At 42.1% G+C, this 19,096-nt stretch overlaps 3 protein-coding genes and 1 pseudogene across 4 annotated transcripts; 2 read left to right on the forward strand and 2 right to left on the reverse strand.

Moving 5' to 3' along the window:
- wrnip1 (WRN helicase interacting protein 1) lies at positions 1 to 6,787 on the forward strand. Its single transcript, XM_005721418.1, has 8 exons — positions 1 to 672; positions 2,100 to 2,294; positions 2,557 to 2,795; positions 3,289 to 3,506; positions 4,710 to 4,865; positions 5,805 to 5,884; positions 5,990 to 6,253; positions 6,284 to 6,787. Exons 1-8 carry the CDS (start codon positions 31 to 33, stop codon positions 6,302 to 6,304), a joined length of 1,815 nt encoding a protein of 604 aa, XP_005721475.1. The 5' UTR covers positions 1 to 30; the 3' UTR covers positions 6,305 to 6,787.
- An 825-nt stretch (positions 6,788 to 7,612) lies between these two features.
- LOC106456248 (chymotrypsin-like elastase family member 2A) lies at positions 7,613 to 8,416 on the reverse strand (annotated as a pseudogene).
- Positions 8,417 to 9,223: 807 nt separating this feature from the next.
- On the forward strand, positions 9,224 to 15,395 carry dhx30 (DEAH (Asp-Glu-Ala-His) box helicase 30). Of its 2 annotated transcripts, none has more exons than XM_005721419.1 (19): positions 9,224 to 9,388; positions 9,584 to 9,720; positions 9,821 to 9,931; positions 10,019 to 10,270; positions 10,361 to 10,510; positions 10,590 to 10,742; positions 10,830 to 11,297; positions 11,896 to 12,279; positions 12,366 to 12,435; positions 12,536 to 12,640; positions 12,740 to 12,915; positions 12,989 to 13,195; positions 13,295 to 13,376; positions 13,453 to 13,646; positions 13,728 to 13,887; positions 13,993 to 14,150; positions 14,359 to 14,459; positions 14,542 to 14,681; positions 14,985 to 15,395. In XM_005721419.1, exons 1-19 carry the CDS (start codon positions 9,319 to 9,321, stop codon positions 15,230 to 15,232), a joined length of 3,366 nt encoding a protein of 1,121 aa, XP_005721476.1. In that variant the 5' UTR covers positions 9,224 to 9,318; the 3' UTR covers positions 15,233 to 15,395. The 2 variants fall into 2 exon arrangements, with proteins under 2 accessions (XP_005721476.1, XP_013767148.1); XM_013911694.1 differs by lacking the exon at positions 9,224 to 9,388 and adding an exon at positions 9,454 to 9,469.
- A 42-nt stretch (positions 15,396 to 15,437) lies between these two features.
- On the reverse strand, positions 15,438 to 18,606 carry LOC102198283 (alanine aminotransferase 1). The gene is made up of 5 exons (XM_013911941.1): positions 18,549 to 18,606; positions 16,470 to 16,644; positions 16,201 to 16,356; positions 15,976 to 16,088; positions 15,438 to 15,790 (listed from the first exon to the last, which is right to left on the reverse strand). Exons 2-5 carry the CDS (start codon positions 16,590 to 16,592, stop codon positions 15,700 to 15,702), a joined length of 483 nt encoding a protein of 160 aa, XP_013767395.1. The 5' UTR covers positions 16,593 to 16,644; positions 18,549 to 18,606; the 3' UTR covers positions 15,438 to 15,699.
- Between the last annotated feature and the right edge of the window lie 490 nt (positions 18,607 to 19,096).

Genomic DNA, 19,096 nt, shown 5'->3' on the forward strand with positions numbered 1-19,096 from the left:
TCAAAGGTCCAACGTTTAGCGGGAACCAACATGGCGAACGAGAAGACAGCTGCAGCACCAGACTCGGTGCAATGTCCCGTTTGTTTTAAAGACTTCACGTCCGCCACAATCAACGGACATCTGGATATATGTCTGCTGAAAGGCGTTACCGACAGCAGCCCGTCCACAGCAGACGAGAGCGGACCTCCCGTAAAGAAATCCCGCACTGGTCCCGAGGCTATCATCAAACCTGCAGCCAGCTCCTCCTCCGTGGCCAGCGCGCAGTCACCGGGGATGTTTTCGCTGTTTCAGAGCAACAGGGCGAAACCTCCGGTCCAGACTGAACGGAACGGTTTGTTTGTCGGTAAACAAAGTCCTGGCAGTGCTGCCAGCAAGGGGGTGAAACGTTTACTGAACGAGGAGGCGGATCTTGGAGCGGCAGCTACAGAGACTTTGAGGAGTCAGCAGCCCGCGCCTGCATCCAGCGGGCAGGGCTTGAAAACGGCGAAACGTCTGTCACCGCGGACGTTGCTTGCAGTAGACAAACCTCTGGCGGAGGTGCTGAGACCAGAAACACTGGAGGAATACTTTGGGCAAAATAAAGTTGTAGGAGAGCAAAGTCTCTTCCGGCCACTTCTTGACTCCCAGGAAATACCGTCGCTGATCCTCTGGGGACCCCCGGGATGCGGAAAGGTGTGGAGGTGACCCAGTATGATGCTGCATCTCTCCCCAGCTTTGCTTAGTATTTTCCTGCTGTTTGATATGTGATGGTTAAAACACCTTATTGCCACTGATTCAGCTCCCCTCACTTTATTTGTGGGGGACAAATTAAAAGAAAAACCTGTATCCTTCACCCCTAAGATGATAACCGGGCGGTATTATTGGGTCAATTCCAAAGGTCACTATAAATCAATGCAAAGTATTTCTGCATGATCACTTTTTATGTCTTATTGTAAAGGAGGCGATGAGTTTCAAAATTAAGTGAATCACGTGCTGTGCTGTTTTGTCCTTGTCCTATGCCACGCTCTCCAAACACCAAAGATGACTAAAGTCAGACGTGTCGCATCATTCATTAAAGTTTTCCTTTAATTTGTCATTAATGATATGCAGATGATGACAATAAGTCATCATCTGCATATCATTAATGATACCCCGAACAATAAGTCATCATCTGCTCTCGGCAACTAGTACTCAGAATTGAAGATGCTTGAACCGACTGAGTTCTAATTTCTAAAAAAAAAAGAAAAAAGAAAAGAAAATCAGGGATATTGAACAAAAACTTGTACTTTAAAAAATGTCATTATATAAAATTATGAAATGTTAATGTACAGTATAACCATATAAATATTTAACACTCTACCTCATCCATATAGTGCTTTAAAAGTGTTTTTTTAAATATAACTTATAAAGTTTCATCTATTCAGTGATTCTTAAAGCTCTACTCTGATTGTTCACACAAAAAATATTTTAATTTAAGAAGCTTTTATCAGTTTTCTTTTAGGAATATGGCAATTTTCTGTTGAATCCACAAATTGCTGAAATTATTGTGGGTAAGAGAAAAAAAATTATTGTGATTAATTATTCGAGTGCAAATTTCTTATACTCTAATAATTACAGTCTCAGTTTTGGCATGAAACTTGGGGCTTGTCCATTTTGCACCTTTTTTTCTTGTATGTTTTTAAATAATTATTGTCTAGATTAATGCTGAATATCCAATACAGTGGATTTAAGTGAATTTTCAGCTGTGGTACTCTTTGTTGTATTCAAGTAGAACTTTTATGTCGTGTTGAAAGAGTGAATGATGGCGTCTGTGGCTGCTCGATTGGTGGTACAGCTTGTTAATGACTCCTTAGGCATGTTGAGCTGCCAGCGTGGCTCATTGAGCAGTCACTAGCCATTCCCAGACTTTGTCGGCATGCTTTTCTGACACCTTATCTCTTCTTTGACCCTCCTGTCGACTGCTTTGCCGCAGTCAGGTTTCCTCATTGAATAGACGAGTCACAAAATCAGCTCATTTAACTTGATTACACATCACAGAAACTTCTCGATGAAAGCTGCATTACATGTTCTGCCTGTGAGTTTACGTTAAATTACTCTCCATGTGGCTGGCTGTATTTCAGACCACTCTAGCCCACATCATTGCCAGCACCAGTAAGAAGAAGGGGACGGCTCGCTTTGTAACTCTGTCCGCCACCAGTACATCCACCAATGAGGTCAGAGAAGTGATAAAGCAAGCGCAAAACGAGCTCCGGCTGTGCAAGAGGAAGACCATCCTGTTCATCGATGAAATTCACCGCTTCAATAAATCCCAACAGGTGAGGAGGTATTTTAGAGCAGAAAGTTGTACTCTGCTTGTTGCAAACTTTTTGTTCTTCCCCCTGCTAATAAGATTGTATATCAGCACGAGTGTATATGTATGTGTAACCAGCTTACGGGACCATCTTTATCCCTTCAAAAACTGCACGAGTTCTCCAGCTCATGTCTTTGATCTATTGGAAACATACATTTCTGGGGTTTCGACTGATAATAATAAGTAGAAACGATTTATTTACATTTTGTCTCCTAATTCATTGGTAGGACACCTTCCTTCCACATGTGGAGTGTGGCACAGTCACTTTGATTGGAGCGACCACTGAGAATCCATCCTTCCAGGTGAATGCTGCCCTACTGAGCAGGTGCAAGGTGCTGGTTCTGGAGAAGCTGTCTGTGGAGGCAATGGGCTCGATCCTGAACAGAGCTGTGGCCACACTTGGGATCAGAATCCAGGGACAAGATTCGACAAACCCCAAAGATGAAGACCAAACAGATGGACACAGGTAGGTTCCCACAAGCTCCTCGACTGTAGTGTCACACGTGACCAAAAACCTCACTATCTTTGTAATCCTCACATAGTGGGTATCGGAAGATGGAGCCACAGCAATAGTCTCAGCTTTGGTTTTGTTTGATAGTTTGACAGATGAGGTTCAGCACGAGCTATGATCACCTGTTAGCTGCCAGCCGATGATTGCATATAATCTACTATCTGTTTAAGGTAGATTACACAAATCCATTGTTTTAGTTAATTATTTTTTTATGGGGGAAAATAAAAAACAACATTTTGACAAAACTGATGAAATCATTTTGCTGCCAGTCAGAGTGACTTATATCAAGATGTTTTTGAGATGAGCGCTGGTTAAAACAGAAGAGCATAAGACTGAGAATATTCATGATGAAAGGCATTTAAGCATTTATCTGTTTTTTATTTTTTCAATTTTATTCCATATTAAACAGTAGAGGCACTGATACAGTGTATATTTTTAATGTTTTTAGACCAAAGATTTACATTCAGCAAAAAGCCCTGGACACCATGGCCTACCTTTGTGATGGCGACGCAAGAGTCGGACTCAATAGTCTCCAGCTGGCTGTTCAGGCTCAGATGTCCAAAACAAACCTCTTAGCACCCGACGATTCTCCTCAAGAGATACTAGTGACAGAAGAGCATGTCAAAGAAGGTCTCCAAAGGTCCCACATTCTCTATGATAAAGCTGGTAAGCGCAGATGTACTCACATTGTCATTTTAGCATCGACGCTCCTTTCTGTTAAGTTCCTTTTATCAAAGCTGGTCTTTTGGGTGTCACTATGTGCAACTAGGCCTGAATAAATATTCCAGCTCATAACACTGTGACCCATGCTTGCATCATCCTCACCCTCTGTTTTCAGTTGTATTTCCAATACTCTTACATGGAATCCTGTTTATGTGGAAAATGTTTTTGCAGGTGGGACCAAGAGGCAGAAATTATCGGCCTCTTGCCTCTAATTTCTTATTGAAACTGTTAATTTTTTACGTCTGTTTTGCTGGAAAACGTCACCAGCGGTCCTGGGATAACGGTTGTTTCAATAAAAGAAGAGGCTTTGTCTTTAAGGATGTAGGCAGCACAAATCGCTCCATACTTTACAAATCCACATTTTTTAAATTCCTCTCGGCAGCGTCATTTATAGCACTCGTCATGAGTACTTTCATGCTTTGAGCTTAACAGCTCTATCATATTACGCCCCAGTGTCTTTGATCACCGTTATATAACGGGGACGAATCTTATTTCTTGCGTTTCTTCGCCCCTGCTAGGTATTTAAGTGTGCTGTGTGTTTCTTGTGAGTGCAGTGCAGGTATTTTAGCTGAGCGTCAGAGCAGCGTGTGCTATTCGTTCATACCAGATTCATAAAACGAAGCGCTTTGAGACTTTTTTTATTTTTTATTGCATTCATAGCTAACTGATATTTTAATGTTTTTGCTCATTACAATAACTTATAAGGCCCGCGTTTACCTATAATCAGTGCTTTTTTTTTTTTTTAGTCTGCTGTAGTTTTAGCTGTTCTTATCACCTTTGCTCATCATGCACAGAACTCCTCAGACTCATTAGTCCTCCACACTGTCCTGTTACACAACACGCAGCTGTCCCAAAAGATGGAGATTTACTGTTCCCTGCTTCACTGGGAGATGAAGCCATCATTCAGCTTGACTAATGACTTTAATGGAGACGGTATTCATCTATTTTTGCCTGATCAGTCTTTGTTTTTTTAGATAAGGTCGTTTTTTTCAGTATGTAATGACCTTCAATCTCTTGGTTTGAAAATTGCTGATGGAATGCCACCTTAAAAAAAACTCTTCTTATCTGTTTGAAACATTTCGTGTGTGTGTGTGTGTGTGTGTGTGTGTGTGTGTGTGTGTGTGTGTGTGTGTGTGTTACTTAAAGGTGAAGAGCATTACAACTGCATATCAGCGTTACATAAGTCTATGAGAGGCTCCCATGAGAATGCGTCTCTATACTGGCTGGGCCGTATGCTTGAGGGTGGCGAGGATCCGCTCTACGTGGCTCGCAGATTGGTCCGCTTTGCCAGTGAAGATGTGGGTAGGTGAATTTAATTGTCGCGTTATCTCACCTCTACATTTATATATATGTATATATATTTATATATTTTAGAATTTTCCAGCTGCAGTCATCCGGTGTGTATTGACCTTTTTTTTTTCCCCTGGCACAAAGGGGTTTATAAATAGCAAGAAAATCAAAATACACACAGAAAAAAAAAGATACGGGCACTGCTATCAGCCCAGTAATTTTTTTTAAACATTATCAGTTCATCCCTAAGTTAAAGGCTTCTTACACTTTTTTCCAGTTTTTCTTCTCTACAGTCCTAACCACATCTGGCTTTATTATGTCAGTAGAGCTATTTATACTTTTTTATTGTACAATTTTAAGACAAAATAAGGCAATTTTGAATTTGGTGGCAGCAATATGTCTCAGAAAAGTTGGGACATGGCAACAAAAGGCTGGAAAAGTAAGAGGTACTACAAAGACACAGCTGGAGGAACATGTTACAACTAATTAGTGTAATTGGCAATATTACAGCAACAAGATTAGATATAAAAAAGCATCTTAGAGAAGCAGAGAGTTTCTCAGAAGTAAAGCGCAGAGGTTCAGCAATCTGCCAAAAACTGCATCTACAAATTGTTAAAAAAAATGAACTAGTTTTCCTCAATGTAACAAAGACTTTAAATATCTCATCATCTATAGTACATAACGTTATCAAAAGATTGATGATTAAAGAAATCTGGCTGAAAATCAACATCAGATTCCCGTGATGCTGCATTAAAACCGGGCACGACGTTGTCATGGAAACCACAGCACGAGCTCAGGAACGCTTCTATAAATCGCTGTCTGCGAAAATAGTTCAGAAACTACTGACTGGACTGAAATGCCAGAGAGAGAGGAAGCTTGACAAAGTAGTCATAATGTTTTTTTTAAAAAGTGCTTCTTATTCTGCAGCGTTGCATCCTTCTTGTCTTTCAGGTATGGCAGATCCCGCCGCTCTTACTCAGGCTGTTTCTGCCTTCCAAGCCTGTCATTTCATTGGGATGCCTGAATGTGAGGTAAGCTCAGTGGACCAATCAGTGACTGGAAGTCTCCTGTCTTGTCAACCCTAAAGTTGTCTTCACCTCAATTTTCTTCCTTTTGTTTCATCTGCTGGTCAACAGGTGATCCTCGCTCAGTGTGTGGTCTATCTGGCACGAGCACCCAAGTCTGTTTCGATCTACAAGGCCTATGATAATGTGAAGACCTGTTTGAGAAGCCACAAAGGTCCCCTGCCTCCCGTCCCCTTGCACCTCCGCAATGCCCCAACCAGGCTTATGAAACAGCTGGGATACTCGAAAGGCTACAAATACAACCCAGCCTTCAGCGACCCCGTAGAGCAGGAGTACTTACCTGAGGAGCTGCAAGGAATCAACTTCTTCACCTGGAAGCCCTCAGGCTCATGAGTACTTTTGTAAAAACAAAAAACACAAAAGTAAACACAGCAAACTTATTTTCTCCACATAAATTATATCCACTCAGCTCTGCTTCACTGCATATTATTCTGTAGTTGTCCAGCTACCCTGCTGTACTGACACACTGAACCACAGTTTGAAAACCACTGCTGTCATGTTCTTTAAAACTGAGGCTGCTACAAGGACCAGTTAAGGCTTATTATATAAGCTGTGTATTTACGCTGGCAGTTAAGATTTTTTGCTTGTGTCACAAACTTGTTAATTACAAAGGTTAGAAAAAAATACTAAAAAACTGCACTCATTCTATAAACGGTCATTTCTCATGTTATAGTTTTTACATTTGCTTTGTAGTTATACAAATAGATCAATGACACAGTAACTAAATACACCCAACTCGTCTTTGTATTTTCATAATGCTAATTCAGACTTTTTAAAACTGTCCATGTTTGGATTTATCTTTGTAAAACATGTATATATTGTTTAAAATGAATAAATGCGTTTCCTTATCTGTTCAATCCTGCATGTTACTTATAATGTGTAGATGCTTAAAGGAAATGCAAGTCAGACATAATACAAACATTTTATTATACACTTTAATGTTCAGTTTCTTCACATGTTATGAAGTCTAAATCAGTTTTGGGCCCTTGTCTGCAAAGAAACATCACCAGAGTTTGTACCTGTCTCGGAGAGAATTTTCTTTACAGGGCAGTGAAACAGATTCCTGTCATCGACTTCCTGATTTGTTCTTTTTCACATATGAAATATGAATATGAAATATTCCAGATAAAACAAAATTTAATGTCAGATAAAGATAACCCAGGTAAATACAGAATGCAGTTTTTAAATAATTTAAGGGAATAAAGCTATACAACCCTACCTGGCCCTGTGTGAAAAGGTAAATGGCCCACTTAACTTAGAAAACAGAGTTCAATTTCACTAACCACACACTGACCTGATTACTGCCAGGCCTGTTGAATCAAAAAGATCACTTTAACAGAACCTGTATAACAAAGTGAAGTATGCTTAAAGATCATGCCACGATCTAAAGAAACTCGAGAACAAATGAGAAACTGTTAAGTTTCCAGATTGATACAAGTGGATGACATCTATCTGTCTGTAAAGGTTACGTCACATCTAAGGCTTTGGGACTCCAGAGAGTAGACAGCCTACCAAAATTACTCCCAAGAATACATCAGCACCTCATCCAGATCACAAATGAACACAGGACAACATCTAAAAAACAGCAGGCTTCACTTGCCTCAGTTAAGGTCAACAATAAGAAAGAGGCCAGGCAAAAATGGCATCCATGGGGGAGTTCAAAGGTTAAAACCACTACTGGCCTCCAGAGTCACCCTGAACCGTAACACATACACTGAACAGTTTATTTTGCAAAAATATAACAAAGTTCTGTTGTTGTTTTTCACATGGCATGCTGACTTGCTTTCACCTCCTGCACAGACCATTGTTGTCTTTACTGAACCACCCCACCAGTCACTTTAACTGCAGACGCTGTGATCCACCACCTGCTGTGGTGTAGCAGGGGGCTAAAGATCACAACACCAATCAAATCGAATGCATAATAACTGAGTATTTAGAATTTAACAAAGATGTGCCACACTTGACAATAGCAGTGGGTCTTACTGTAGAGACAACCCCACCCTGTGATGTAGCAGGGCTGGTTGTGGGTGAGAGTAGCATCAGGCAAGCCAGCTGAACCTCATCCCTGATAGTGGTTCTCTTCTCCAGTTTTAGTAGGGCAATGTCATTCCTGTGAACAAGGATGAGGAAAAAAATAGACTGTGTCATTGTTTTCCTACAAGTTAAAGAGTAGAAAGCAACACCATATCCACACGACACACAGTTCCATTTGGGGTGTATGAATTTTTCAATGATAATGAACTATTCAGGTCCCTCCTCTTTGTTCATGTCATGCTCAGCAAGAACCACCCTGTATGTGTAGAAACTGGAATTGAAACGAAAAAGGCTTTCAGTTCATCTTCATGACACTTTTTTTAGTATTCAAAACGGCTGCTTATATGTGATCTGGCCATGAAAACACCAAGAACAAATTCGCTCTCGTGTGATGCAGTGTGCTGCTGTCAAGACCCAGTTAGGTGCAATTATTGTCCCTCCACAAGTGGGTTAGAAGGACCGCAAAGAAACCTGAAAGTAAAGGAAAACTTTGATTGATTTGGATCAGAAATCACATTCACAAGGCTCAGATCCTTCAGCGTTAGCAGCAAGATGCTCTATATGTTTTATCAGTCTGCTGTTGCAAGAACCGTCTTCTTTGCTGTAGCATGCTGGAGTCCAGGCATCAAAGCAAAGGACACAAACAGACTGTACAAACTCATCTGGAAGGCAGAGTCTGTTTTTGGCATGAAGCTCGCCACCCTGGAGGAGGTGAACAGTGACAGAATGCTGGCAAGACTGCTGGCAATCATGGACAATGACTCCCACGCCTCCATAACACACTGGACAATCTGAAGAGCAGTTTCAGTAACGGGTTCCTTCAACTTTGCTATCTGAGGGAACGTTACAGGAGGTTGTTCCTTCCTGTTGCTATCAGACTCTTTAATTTATCCCCGTGGGTCACTTTTGTGCACCACAACATATATTTTCACACATACTTGTCCTATTATATTTATATGTATATTTATATTTATACCTATATCTCTATATTTATCTATATGTCTTAATGTTTATTTATTAATATCGCCGTTTCTACACTCATTTTGTATGAGTGCTTGATGTTTGTTGTATATCTGCTGCTATGACAACTCAATTTCCCTCTGGGATTAATAAAGTTTATCTGATTCTGATCTGCTCATGTTTTTACGAGGCGCTCTAAAAGATGCAGTTATACTCCCTGCCACAAGAGGGCGTTTCATGAAAACAGCTTGTAGAGGAGCCGAAGAAGACACTTTAGTTTAAAGATGGCGCTCCCCGGTGTTTTACTCGTGCGTTTGAGAGCGCTATGCAACATTGGCAAATGCGTTCACAGTGGCTGTAAAACAGCGTCTGACTTGAGTAAAGAAATGCGGTGGTATGGGACCAAACCTCCAAGCTTTCAGATGAATGCGACATCTTATTTCCAGAGTAAACGAGGTGAGTGAAGATGCCGGTTAGCTAACGGGTGACAGCTCGCCAGCAGCGGCGCTAAAAACTCAAGGGCACGTCATTTAAAAGGTTATGGTTTGTGCTTGTATTTCGCAGTCTTGCTTCTTTTATCTCATATTTGGACTCCCATGTATCCACTGCCGACAGTCACCTTTTACAATTTTTATTATATTTACTATTTAGTCGATAGCAGACGCCACCTCCTGAAGGAGTTTCCAGATCCTAAAAGCCTCCTGCACAACACCATCTCACGGTCACTGGGAGTCAGCGACCTCTCTCAGCTCATCCAGTACAGTTGCATGGAACATGCTGGTGTTAAGGTCAGCGCTAAAGTCAGAGCGAGACAGCATTATTGCTTTCACTGTACATGTGACAAAATCCGTTGATGGTGTTAAGCTTTGTGTTGTGGCTCCTCTGTAGAAGGCCACTGTCACGCTGCAGTGGCCCTGCAAGATAGAAGAGGAGGGTTACGGCTCAAAGAAGAGCGAGGCAGAGCAATTTGCAGCAGCTGCCGCTTGTCAGAAGCTCAGAGTAAGCTGAAAACCAGCATGTGAGTTTGCAGTATATGATATGTCTCTTTCTCCCCTCTCACCGTTCTTTGATTGTGTTTGTTTACAGGAAATGGGTGTGATAGGGCCAAACAACCAGCTCCCCAGGGGGAGAGCTGGCCGAGGGAGAGGAGGGCTGCATACACCTCTTCATGATAATGAGGATAATTCCTGGACAGGTGATATCTACAGAGGCAGAGCAAATGACCGGGCACCTGCTAAAGAGGATGACTCCAATGTGTCAGAAGCTCTTTCCTTGTTTCCACAACCTAAATCTCTGTTGAATAGGGTTATCCAGGTGGCCACATCATCCAATATCTGGGTTTGTAGTTCACTTTGTTTTGGGCGGTAACAATCTATCCTCTTTAAACTCAATGTGCATTGTAAGCTACCATGTGACTTATTACTGCAGGAGCTACTGCAGTTCAGAACAACAGGAGGGAAGCTAAAGACGTGTGAACTGACTCTGCTCTGGCCCGAGGAGATGACATTCACAGCCAAAGCAGGCAGCCGGGCGGCAGCAGAGGCGAGAGCTGCTGCACTTGCCTGCATGAAGCTAAAGGTGAGTATTTGTCGAGAACTACTGTATCTTAACAAGTCAAGATTGTACTTAATATATGCATCTCACCTGCTGGTTACAGGAATTGGAGCTGCTGGATAAGGACAACAACCCACTGACACATGCCAAGTATCATCGAGAAAAGGTGAGGGAGGCTGGAGAGAGGGAGAGGCGCCCACTTCCATTGGAGATTCCAAAATATCTGGAGCAAAGCGTGAGAGAGTACCTCACCCAGGTGAGTCTTGGTACAAGGAGGATTAGTGGTGTTTGACTGAGTTTTGACAAAAATGTAAGTTTCTGAGTTTGCGCATTTTTCTAACAGTACCCAGTGACAACAGAGGTACAGAAACTATGGGAAGACGAAGAGGCAAAAGAACAGCAGACAATAAACCGGAATAATGAGGAAGAGGAGGATTTTATAACAGATGCCATCACAGGCAGGCCGTACAGGCCTCTTTCTGAATCGGAGGCTCAGCAGCTCAGCATCCACCTGCAGGAGAGATGGAACAGAGCGAACCCCGAACTGAGCCTCGAGCTCCCGGTCGACGCCCACCGTCAGCGTGTGATCTCAGCTGTGCAGGCCTCCAGGGTAGTTGTGATTGCTGGAGAAACAGGATGTGGCAAGACAACTCGGGTCCCTCGTTTTCTGCTGGAGGATCGCGTGAGAGGGGGCAGCGGGGCTGAGTGCAACATCTTGGTAACCCAGCCTCGCCGGATCAGTGCTGTGTCGGTGGCCCACCGTGTTGCTCAGGAGATGGGTCCAGCTCTGAAACAGTCTGTAGGATATCAGGTTAGGACAGCCGCATAGATTATACAATATCTTAGTTGAACACAAAACTATTTGTTTTGATTTCTCTAATAAGAGAAATGTATTTGCACAACTTCAAAACTTTGTCTTGTGCTTTAAAAATTAAGCTTTTTAAAACTTTTTATTCAATAAACGTATTTGAAATTCCTCTCGACAAAGCTGTTTTTGGGCTCTCACAACAAAGTGCTCTAACTTTAATTGCAGTCATCACCGGGACATAAAATTATGTCATAGGTGTTTTTGTTATTTTTGATTTTATGAAGCTATCTAGATTACAGTAAAATGTTTGATCTGCCTGCACCTCTCTCTAGAAAACTTGAGCGTTGCAGCTCATGCAATGACTACAGATTTATATTAAAGTTCTAATTTTTGAGGGCCTTCCTCATATCTATTGTGTTTAACTATTTTCTGACATAAAGAGTAAAAAGTAGAATAAAATAAACTGGCAGTTTTCTCATTCTACCACATTGGTTTTGTAACTGAACCCTTGAATTGTGGCTGGTAGCGTCGCAAGGATATGAAGGGTTGAGTAATCTTTTCCATAGTAATGCATAATATTTGTATTATCTTTCTCCTGTAGGTGAGACTCGAGAGCCGACTCCCAGAGCACAGTGGAGGAGCGTTGCTCTTCCTCACAGTGGGCGTCCTGCTGAGGAAGCTGCAGTCAAACCCAACCCTGAAGGGAATCAGCCACGTGGTGGTTGACGAGGTCCACGAGAGAGACATAAACACAGACCTGCTGCTGGCTCTGCTGCGCACAAGCCTGAATGAGAACCCTGACCTGAGGGTCGTTCTCATGAGTGCCACTGGGGACAACCAGAGGCTGGCTCAGTACTTTGGCGGCTGCCCGATCGTAAAGGTGCCAGGGTTCATGCACCCAGTACGAGACAAGTACCTGGAAGATGTACTGAAAGAGATGGGGCGTCGTTCTCAGGTCCCAGAAAGGGCAAAGACGGACAAAGAGGTGGAACTCACATCTGCCACATTTTTGTTTTTCACACATTTTCTTTTTTTCCAAACTGATGAGTTGCTCTGCGTCTTCTTGTTTAGAACGATGCCACACCGGATCTCGATTTAGTCGCTGATGTCATCGAACACATTGACAGATGTGGAGAACCAGGTGCCTATTTTACCAAGCTGTTAATTCACTTTAAATAATAGTGTTTGAAATTTTGGGCAGAGTCATATTTTACAACAACTCCTCTCCCCTCGTTCTTCAGGTGCAGTGCTGTGTTTCCTCCCGGGATGGCAGGACATAAAGGCTGTTCAAGAGAAGCTCGAGGAAAAACCGCGCTTCTCCTCTGGCTCCCAGATGATCCTGCCCTGTAAGTAAGGCGATGGATTTCCAGAGGCCAAAAAGGAGGCCTCTGGAAAAAGGTTCCCCACCTATAACCAGTTTATAATTGGTTCTGCTTTTCTTTTAGTGCACTCAAGTTTATCAGTGGCTGACCAGCAGGCTGTGTTCCAGCGCCCCCAAGTGGGACAAAGAAAGATAGTCCTGGCCACAAACATTGCTGAGACCTCAGTTACAATAGATGACATTGTTCACGTGGTGGATGCAGGAACTCACAAAGAACAGAATTATGACCCAAGGACTAAGGTTAGTATTGACATTTGATTTTATTCCAGGAAAATGTCAGCAAAAGTAATCTCATTTATTTATTTCGCCCCAGGTGTCCTGTCTGGATACAGTTTGGATTTCCCGTTCAAATGTTACACAAAGAAAAGGGAGAGCAGGCCGGTGTCAGCCGGGACAGTCCTACCACCTTTTCTCAAGAAAACAGCTGGAATCCATGCCTCCCTTTCCCATCCCTGAGATCCTGCGCATCCCACTTGAGAGTTTAGTAGTGCAGGCTAAAATCCACAGTCCAAACTCAAAGGTACAGGAATAATTTTTTCCCTGTTCTTTCTTGTATCTGTATTTACATTTTTCTTCTATTTTATATTTATTAATGGCTTATCATTTTTGGTGCTTGTAGGCTGTAGATTTCTTATCCCAAGTATTGGACAGCCCAGAGCCAGAGTCTGTGAGAGACGCTGTCCGTAATCTACAAGATATAGGTAAGCGTGTCTTTGCTCGTCTTTGCTCGTCTTTACTTGTCTTTACTCGTCATTTTGATGCACTTTTGTTTTGCAGGAGTCCTGGACAGGACCGAAACACTGACTCCATTAGGGGATCGTGTCGCCTGCATGTCATGTGACCCACGGCTGGGCAAAATATTAGTCCTGAGTAGCATGTTTAGATGTGTTATGCCTATGTTGTCTGTAGCTGCCTGTCTCAGTAGAGACCCTTTCCACAACAGCTTGCAGAACAGAGCACTAGTCAACAAGGTGAGAGGTCTTCACCATAATAAATTTTGCCATATTTTTGTTTGCTAAGCTGTTACTGAGTCGTCTGCTTTGTTTGTTCAGGCCAAAGAGGCTCTGAGTGGCTCAAGCTACAGTGACTATCTGGTGGTCAGTAGAGCTGTTCTGGGCTGGAGGAAAGTTCAGCAGGACGGCAACCGAGAGGACAGGGATGACTTTCTGGAGAGACACACCCTGTCCAAGGCCAGCCTTCGTTTTATAAACGGTCAGTCTTTTACACCCTGTCTCAGTCCACTTTTGGAAGTTAAAAATCCCTGCCCTCTTGTTTTTTGCTAAATTCAAATATTTCTGTCATCTGATCCTATTGCAGGTCTTATATCTCAGTTCAGTGATAATCTGCATGACGCCGGGCTGGTTTCTCATCCCAGTGACTGCCAGCGTTACACCTCTCTCTACAATGAGCACAGCAACCAGGATGAGCTGCTTAAAGCTGTGCTGCTGGCTGGGCTGTATCCCAACCTCATTCAGGTACATGGCAGCTACCCAGACTGACTTTCATTGCCTATATCCTGCTATAATCCCCCCAGGGACTCATAATTAACTCATAACAGTGATGTAACGGTTCTATAAATCTACTTGAGCTTTTGTAGGTTAAAGCTGTATAGGTGTTTGTGTTGAATCTGACATTGCATTGCATTTAAATTAGACCTGGTTTGTTTTGTTCTTTTGTTTTTAGGTGAAGAAAGGTGTTGTGACTAAAGGACGCTTTCGTCCCAACAGCATTTCTTTGCGAACACTCAGTGGGCCAGTGCTGCTTCACCGCTCCTCAGTGAACCGGTCAGAGCATGCCCTAAATATTGAGTTGCATCACAAACAGACTTGATGTGCATGTAAAGTTTGTTTTCATTTTATATTGTAGTGGGAAAGAAGACCTCCCTAGTCGGTGGTTGACATTCTTCAGTGCCATCAAGTCCAACGGGAATGTTTTCATCAGAGACTCTTCTACAGTCCATCCACTCGCTCTGTTGCTGCTTACAGACTGCGATATCACAGAGATGGGTAAGATGTTTTCTGCTCTCCCTAAAGAATGCATTTGTAGCACAGGTTGGAGGATGGTAATCTGACTGAAGTCCTTTGTTTGTGCACGTCTTTGGTCAGCTGAAAATCTTGTTGGTTTAGATGTGTTCAAGTGCTGACTAATGCTTTTGGACTGTTATGGAGTGCTACAGTAAAAATGAAATAATTTCAACTGTGCAAGTCTGTCTACATGTTTGTAGTTTGCATTTTAGACAAGCACCAAAAATGAAATCATCCCTCTGCATTAGCAGACTTGAACACTACTCTTCTTTTTCTTGTGACCAGTGCATGGCGACAAAATAGAAGTATCATTTTCTGGACGATCTCTGGTGCGCTGTGAGCTGCAGGTTGAGACGTGGGAGCTGCTCTGGGAGCTACGCACTTCCATTCAGACCATGCTGCACCGAAACCTCAACAGCCCCAGTAACACAAACGCTTCTCAAGATGGAAAGCTCATCTCTTTACTAGTACAGCTGCTGAACAATACAGATTCAAACCCTCTTGTTCACAGCAGTGACAGTGAGGTGGATTGATAAGACTGAGGGTCTTCTACATGTCTGCTGGCTCAGATTAAGTGGCTGATGATTTGCTGTTTTGACATCACTTTTTTTCTCTCTTTTTTTTTTTTTTTTTTTCCCTATTTTAGTGCTGGATTCCATTGTGAAAGCACAGAATTTATCAGGAACTCTTTAAAGAACACACTACTATTTTTTTTTTCTTTTTTTTTTTTTTTTTTTTTTTTTTTTTTAATTTAATTTTTAATGATTGCTGATGTAAGGCCTCCTTTGAATTTGGAACTTGTAATAGTCGGTTAGTTGCTTTCTGAAAAGCTGAAGCTGTATCTTACTCTAATGGGTAGTGACAAAAGATGGCTGATCAAAGATTGTATGCAATAAATGTCATATTTATTAAAATCAACATCGCTGTTTCAAAAATTGGTTTGATTTTCTATATAGAGTTATGGGATTACAGAAAAAAAACTCCAATGGGAACTTTGTCTTTAAGAAAAATCCTTCATAAATGTCATGTGGAAGCTGCTCAGGCGTCTCAGTAATTCCTCCATGACGTCCTGAGGGACCGCGATGCAAAATCTGCAGAGACAAAAAAAAAAAAGACTTTGAGACTTGGACCATGAAATGAATCCATCTGCAGTCTAAACAGACTTCTTTTAACAATAGAAATTATTTTTTGTTTTATACCAAAAATAAAATTGCTTTATATAATATCTATAATTTCCTAATGATGTACTTTGAAGAGTGCCCGACTTGTGTTGTACCTGATGTGGTAGGTGCCCTCCTTTTGTCCGTACTCCCAACCAGGACCGGTAAACACTCCACCTTCTTCTAGCAGTCTCGTACAGTAGAATGTGTCTGGCTGCAGTCCTAATTCCTGAAATATCCAAGGAAAACAACAAACACATTTCAGGAAAATGAACCAGGAGAAAGTTCAAAGGGCTTCAACACAGATTATGTAATACATCCTCTTGCATTTCTGCTGTAACCTTGGCTTTCTGAATAGCTTTTGGTGTGAGGTGCAGTCTGGGGAACGCAAACAATCCTCCTTCAATGGGTGGGCAGCTGAATCCCGGTAGGCTGTTGACAACCTCGTGGACTTTCTTCACGCTATGAACCAGCACAGTCCTGATCTGCTCAATTTCCTGCAGAAGACATCAGCTTGTAGAAAATGGCAAATTCTTTATCAAAAACAGCTACAGCGCTACATGTAGTTGGTCATCCTCAGCTAAACAAGAGTACAGTTCTCAGGTCCAACCTGTTTATAGAGCAGGTACGAGGGGTCTCCTGGCTTTGGAGGGTCCGTCATCAGATCCAGGGCAATCTGACCTAAAACTGGTGAACAAGCATCTTTGGAGAACAGTGTGTTGATGTATTTCATGACAGCAGGATCCAGATTTACCAGCTCGACATATCCAGCACGGAGACCACACCTAATGAAAGAGACTTGCATGTAGAAACAACAAAAACGTAGCTGTTCTGGAGCTTTGCTTCTCATGATCACTCTCAGTGGATGACAGTTTATCACTGAATTTCATTGTTTTGTTTTGTTTTTTTTTCATTTCACACTATTCCTACCAACCCTCTGCACGCCCTTCTTTACGACATCCTATGAAGATTTCTTCTTTACTTCTTGCCTGCCAGCTCAAGGGGACTGGTACATCAAAGCTCAGGTTGAGCAGTTTGGAGACATAGTTTGAGACCGAGATGGTTTGGACATGTGCAGAGGAAGGATAGTGGATATACTGGACACACAACCTTCCTTTTCACTCTTGCCATGAAATGCATCCCATCCTCTCCACCCTGCTTGCACTCTTAAAAGTATCACTGCTACACCTGTGATACTTTTAAGTTCCGCATTTTAGCTTGTATAAGAAGTGTTTAAACTTACAATGAGACTCTGGTCAATGATCTCTTTGTTCATATCAGTCTAAAGAAAATGTCCAAAGCTATTTTAGCACACTTGGCACTAATTTGCATGAATTTCAAAAAGACATTTCTACAATTAACACCGAAAATATATGTTAAACACAAAAGTGTAATTGTCACGATGCAAGTTGTGCAATGCAATCAACTTTGGAAGATTTTACCTGACAGCCATAAAAGACTGACAGACAACATGGGCACCCAAGTTTGTGAATGTGATAACTCGAGAACAAACTGATGTAGGAGTTTTAAATTACATCATAGGTGTATCTACTAGAAGGCTGAGAGGTGCCACTAACTGCCGCCAGTATCAGGGTAACCATTGCACTGGTTAGCATATTAACTTGGCTGCAAGGAGTTTCAGGGGTCAAACCTGCTGACCAGCTGGAGTCTCTCCCTGTGCATATGTGGGATTTGTCCAGGTTATCTGGCAACCTTTCAGAGTCCAAAGATTGCATGTTAGGTTAATTGGTGACTTTAAGTGTGAATGTGTTTATAAATGACTGTCTCTCTGTGCTGGTCCAATAACAGCCTGCCAGCCTGACTAGGGTGTATCTCACGCAGTGACGCTAAGGTACCCAAAAATCTCCTCAGAACTTGTTTTTTTTTTTTCACTAGTATATCCAGTGTTCAGATTTCTCTTCTGAAAAAAGCATAAACTGTAGAGAGTAGCTTATGTCACATTTGTGTTTTTCAAGATAAGATTTCTTAAAACTCAACAATACAGAGAAATAATATTTGTAATGCAGTTAACAAACTTGAGAAGTTTGGTATATAAGTTTTTAAAAATCCTGATCATCTTTGTAGTTGTGCAAATAATGCACAATAGCACTTATAAGTATCAGTGAGCAAACTAACGTCTTCATCTTTTTGATCTTGTAGTGAGATTGCTTATTTGACTGCTTTATTTCTTTAAATTTCAGTTTAATTTTTGCCTCAAGCTTTGTGAGAATCATCCATTACAAACCAGATACATATCTGGACTGAACACATACTCTCCCGAGAAGCCTTTGGACACTGAGTGAAAGGACGCCAGCTCCACTGTGCCTGAGAAAGGAGGCCCCATCTCGCTCACAGCCCTTTTGTAGGAGACAAACTCACAGTTTTCCCCATAAACACAGTCCTGATAGAGCTGCAATGCAACATGTAAACATCCATAAGTTCCTTTATACAGATGCATTTGGTTTTTAAAATATGCTTGCATGGATGATAATAGCTTCTCCACCTCATCAACCAGAAGAAAGAGCCTCTTTTCCCAAGCAAACCGGATCACCTCTAGCACTGATTTTTGACTCTGAACATAACCTACAGGCAGTGTGGCATAAAAACAAGTAAGGGTATAATATTCATCCTGTAACACAAAGAACAAACACTTACAGTAGATGATCCCCACACTGGCTGGAATAAATACCTGCTGGATTTCCGGGGTTGATGACGTACAGAGCCACAGGATTACAGACTCCCTTTGCAGATTCGAGCGCTCGCTGCAGCTCTTCCACTTGCAGCGCCCATCCCTGCTCCTCACTCAGGTAATAAGGGACGGCGACTGCACCCAACTGCGTTATGGACAACACTGTTTTGTTGTGGCATGGCACTGGAATCAACACACCTGTTCTTGGTGAAGCCTCACGGTTCACTAAGACATTGAGAATGTTCTAGAAAGCACAGAAAAGAGAGATTGTGATGATCCATTAGAAAGCACATACACATGGCCTTATGGCCTCTGACAGTGAACTCATCTCTGTGCTTGTCCTGTTAGACCTTAGTGCAGCGTTCAATACTGTTGACCATAATATCCTATTAGAGCGATTAGAACATGCTGTAGGTATTACAGGTACTGCACTGCAGGGGTTTGTATCATATCTATCTAATAGACTCCAATTTGTTCATGTAAATGGAGAGTCCTCTTCACACACTGAGGTTAATTATGGAGTTCCACAGGGTTCAGTGCTAGGACCA

This window comes from Pundamilia nyererei, unplaced genomic scaffold, assembly GCF_000239375.1.
Source record: "Pundamilia nyererei isolate P.nyererei 1_Seehausen unplaced genomic scaffold, PunNye1.0 scaffold00004, whole genome shotgun sequence".
Taxonomy (NCBI): domain Eukaryota; kingdom Metazoa; phylum Chordata; class Actinopteri; order Cichliformes; family Cichlidae; genus Pundamilia; species Pundamilia nyererei.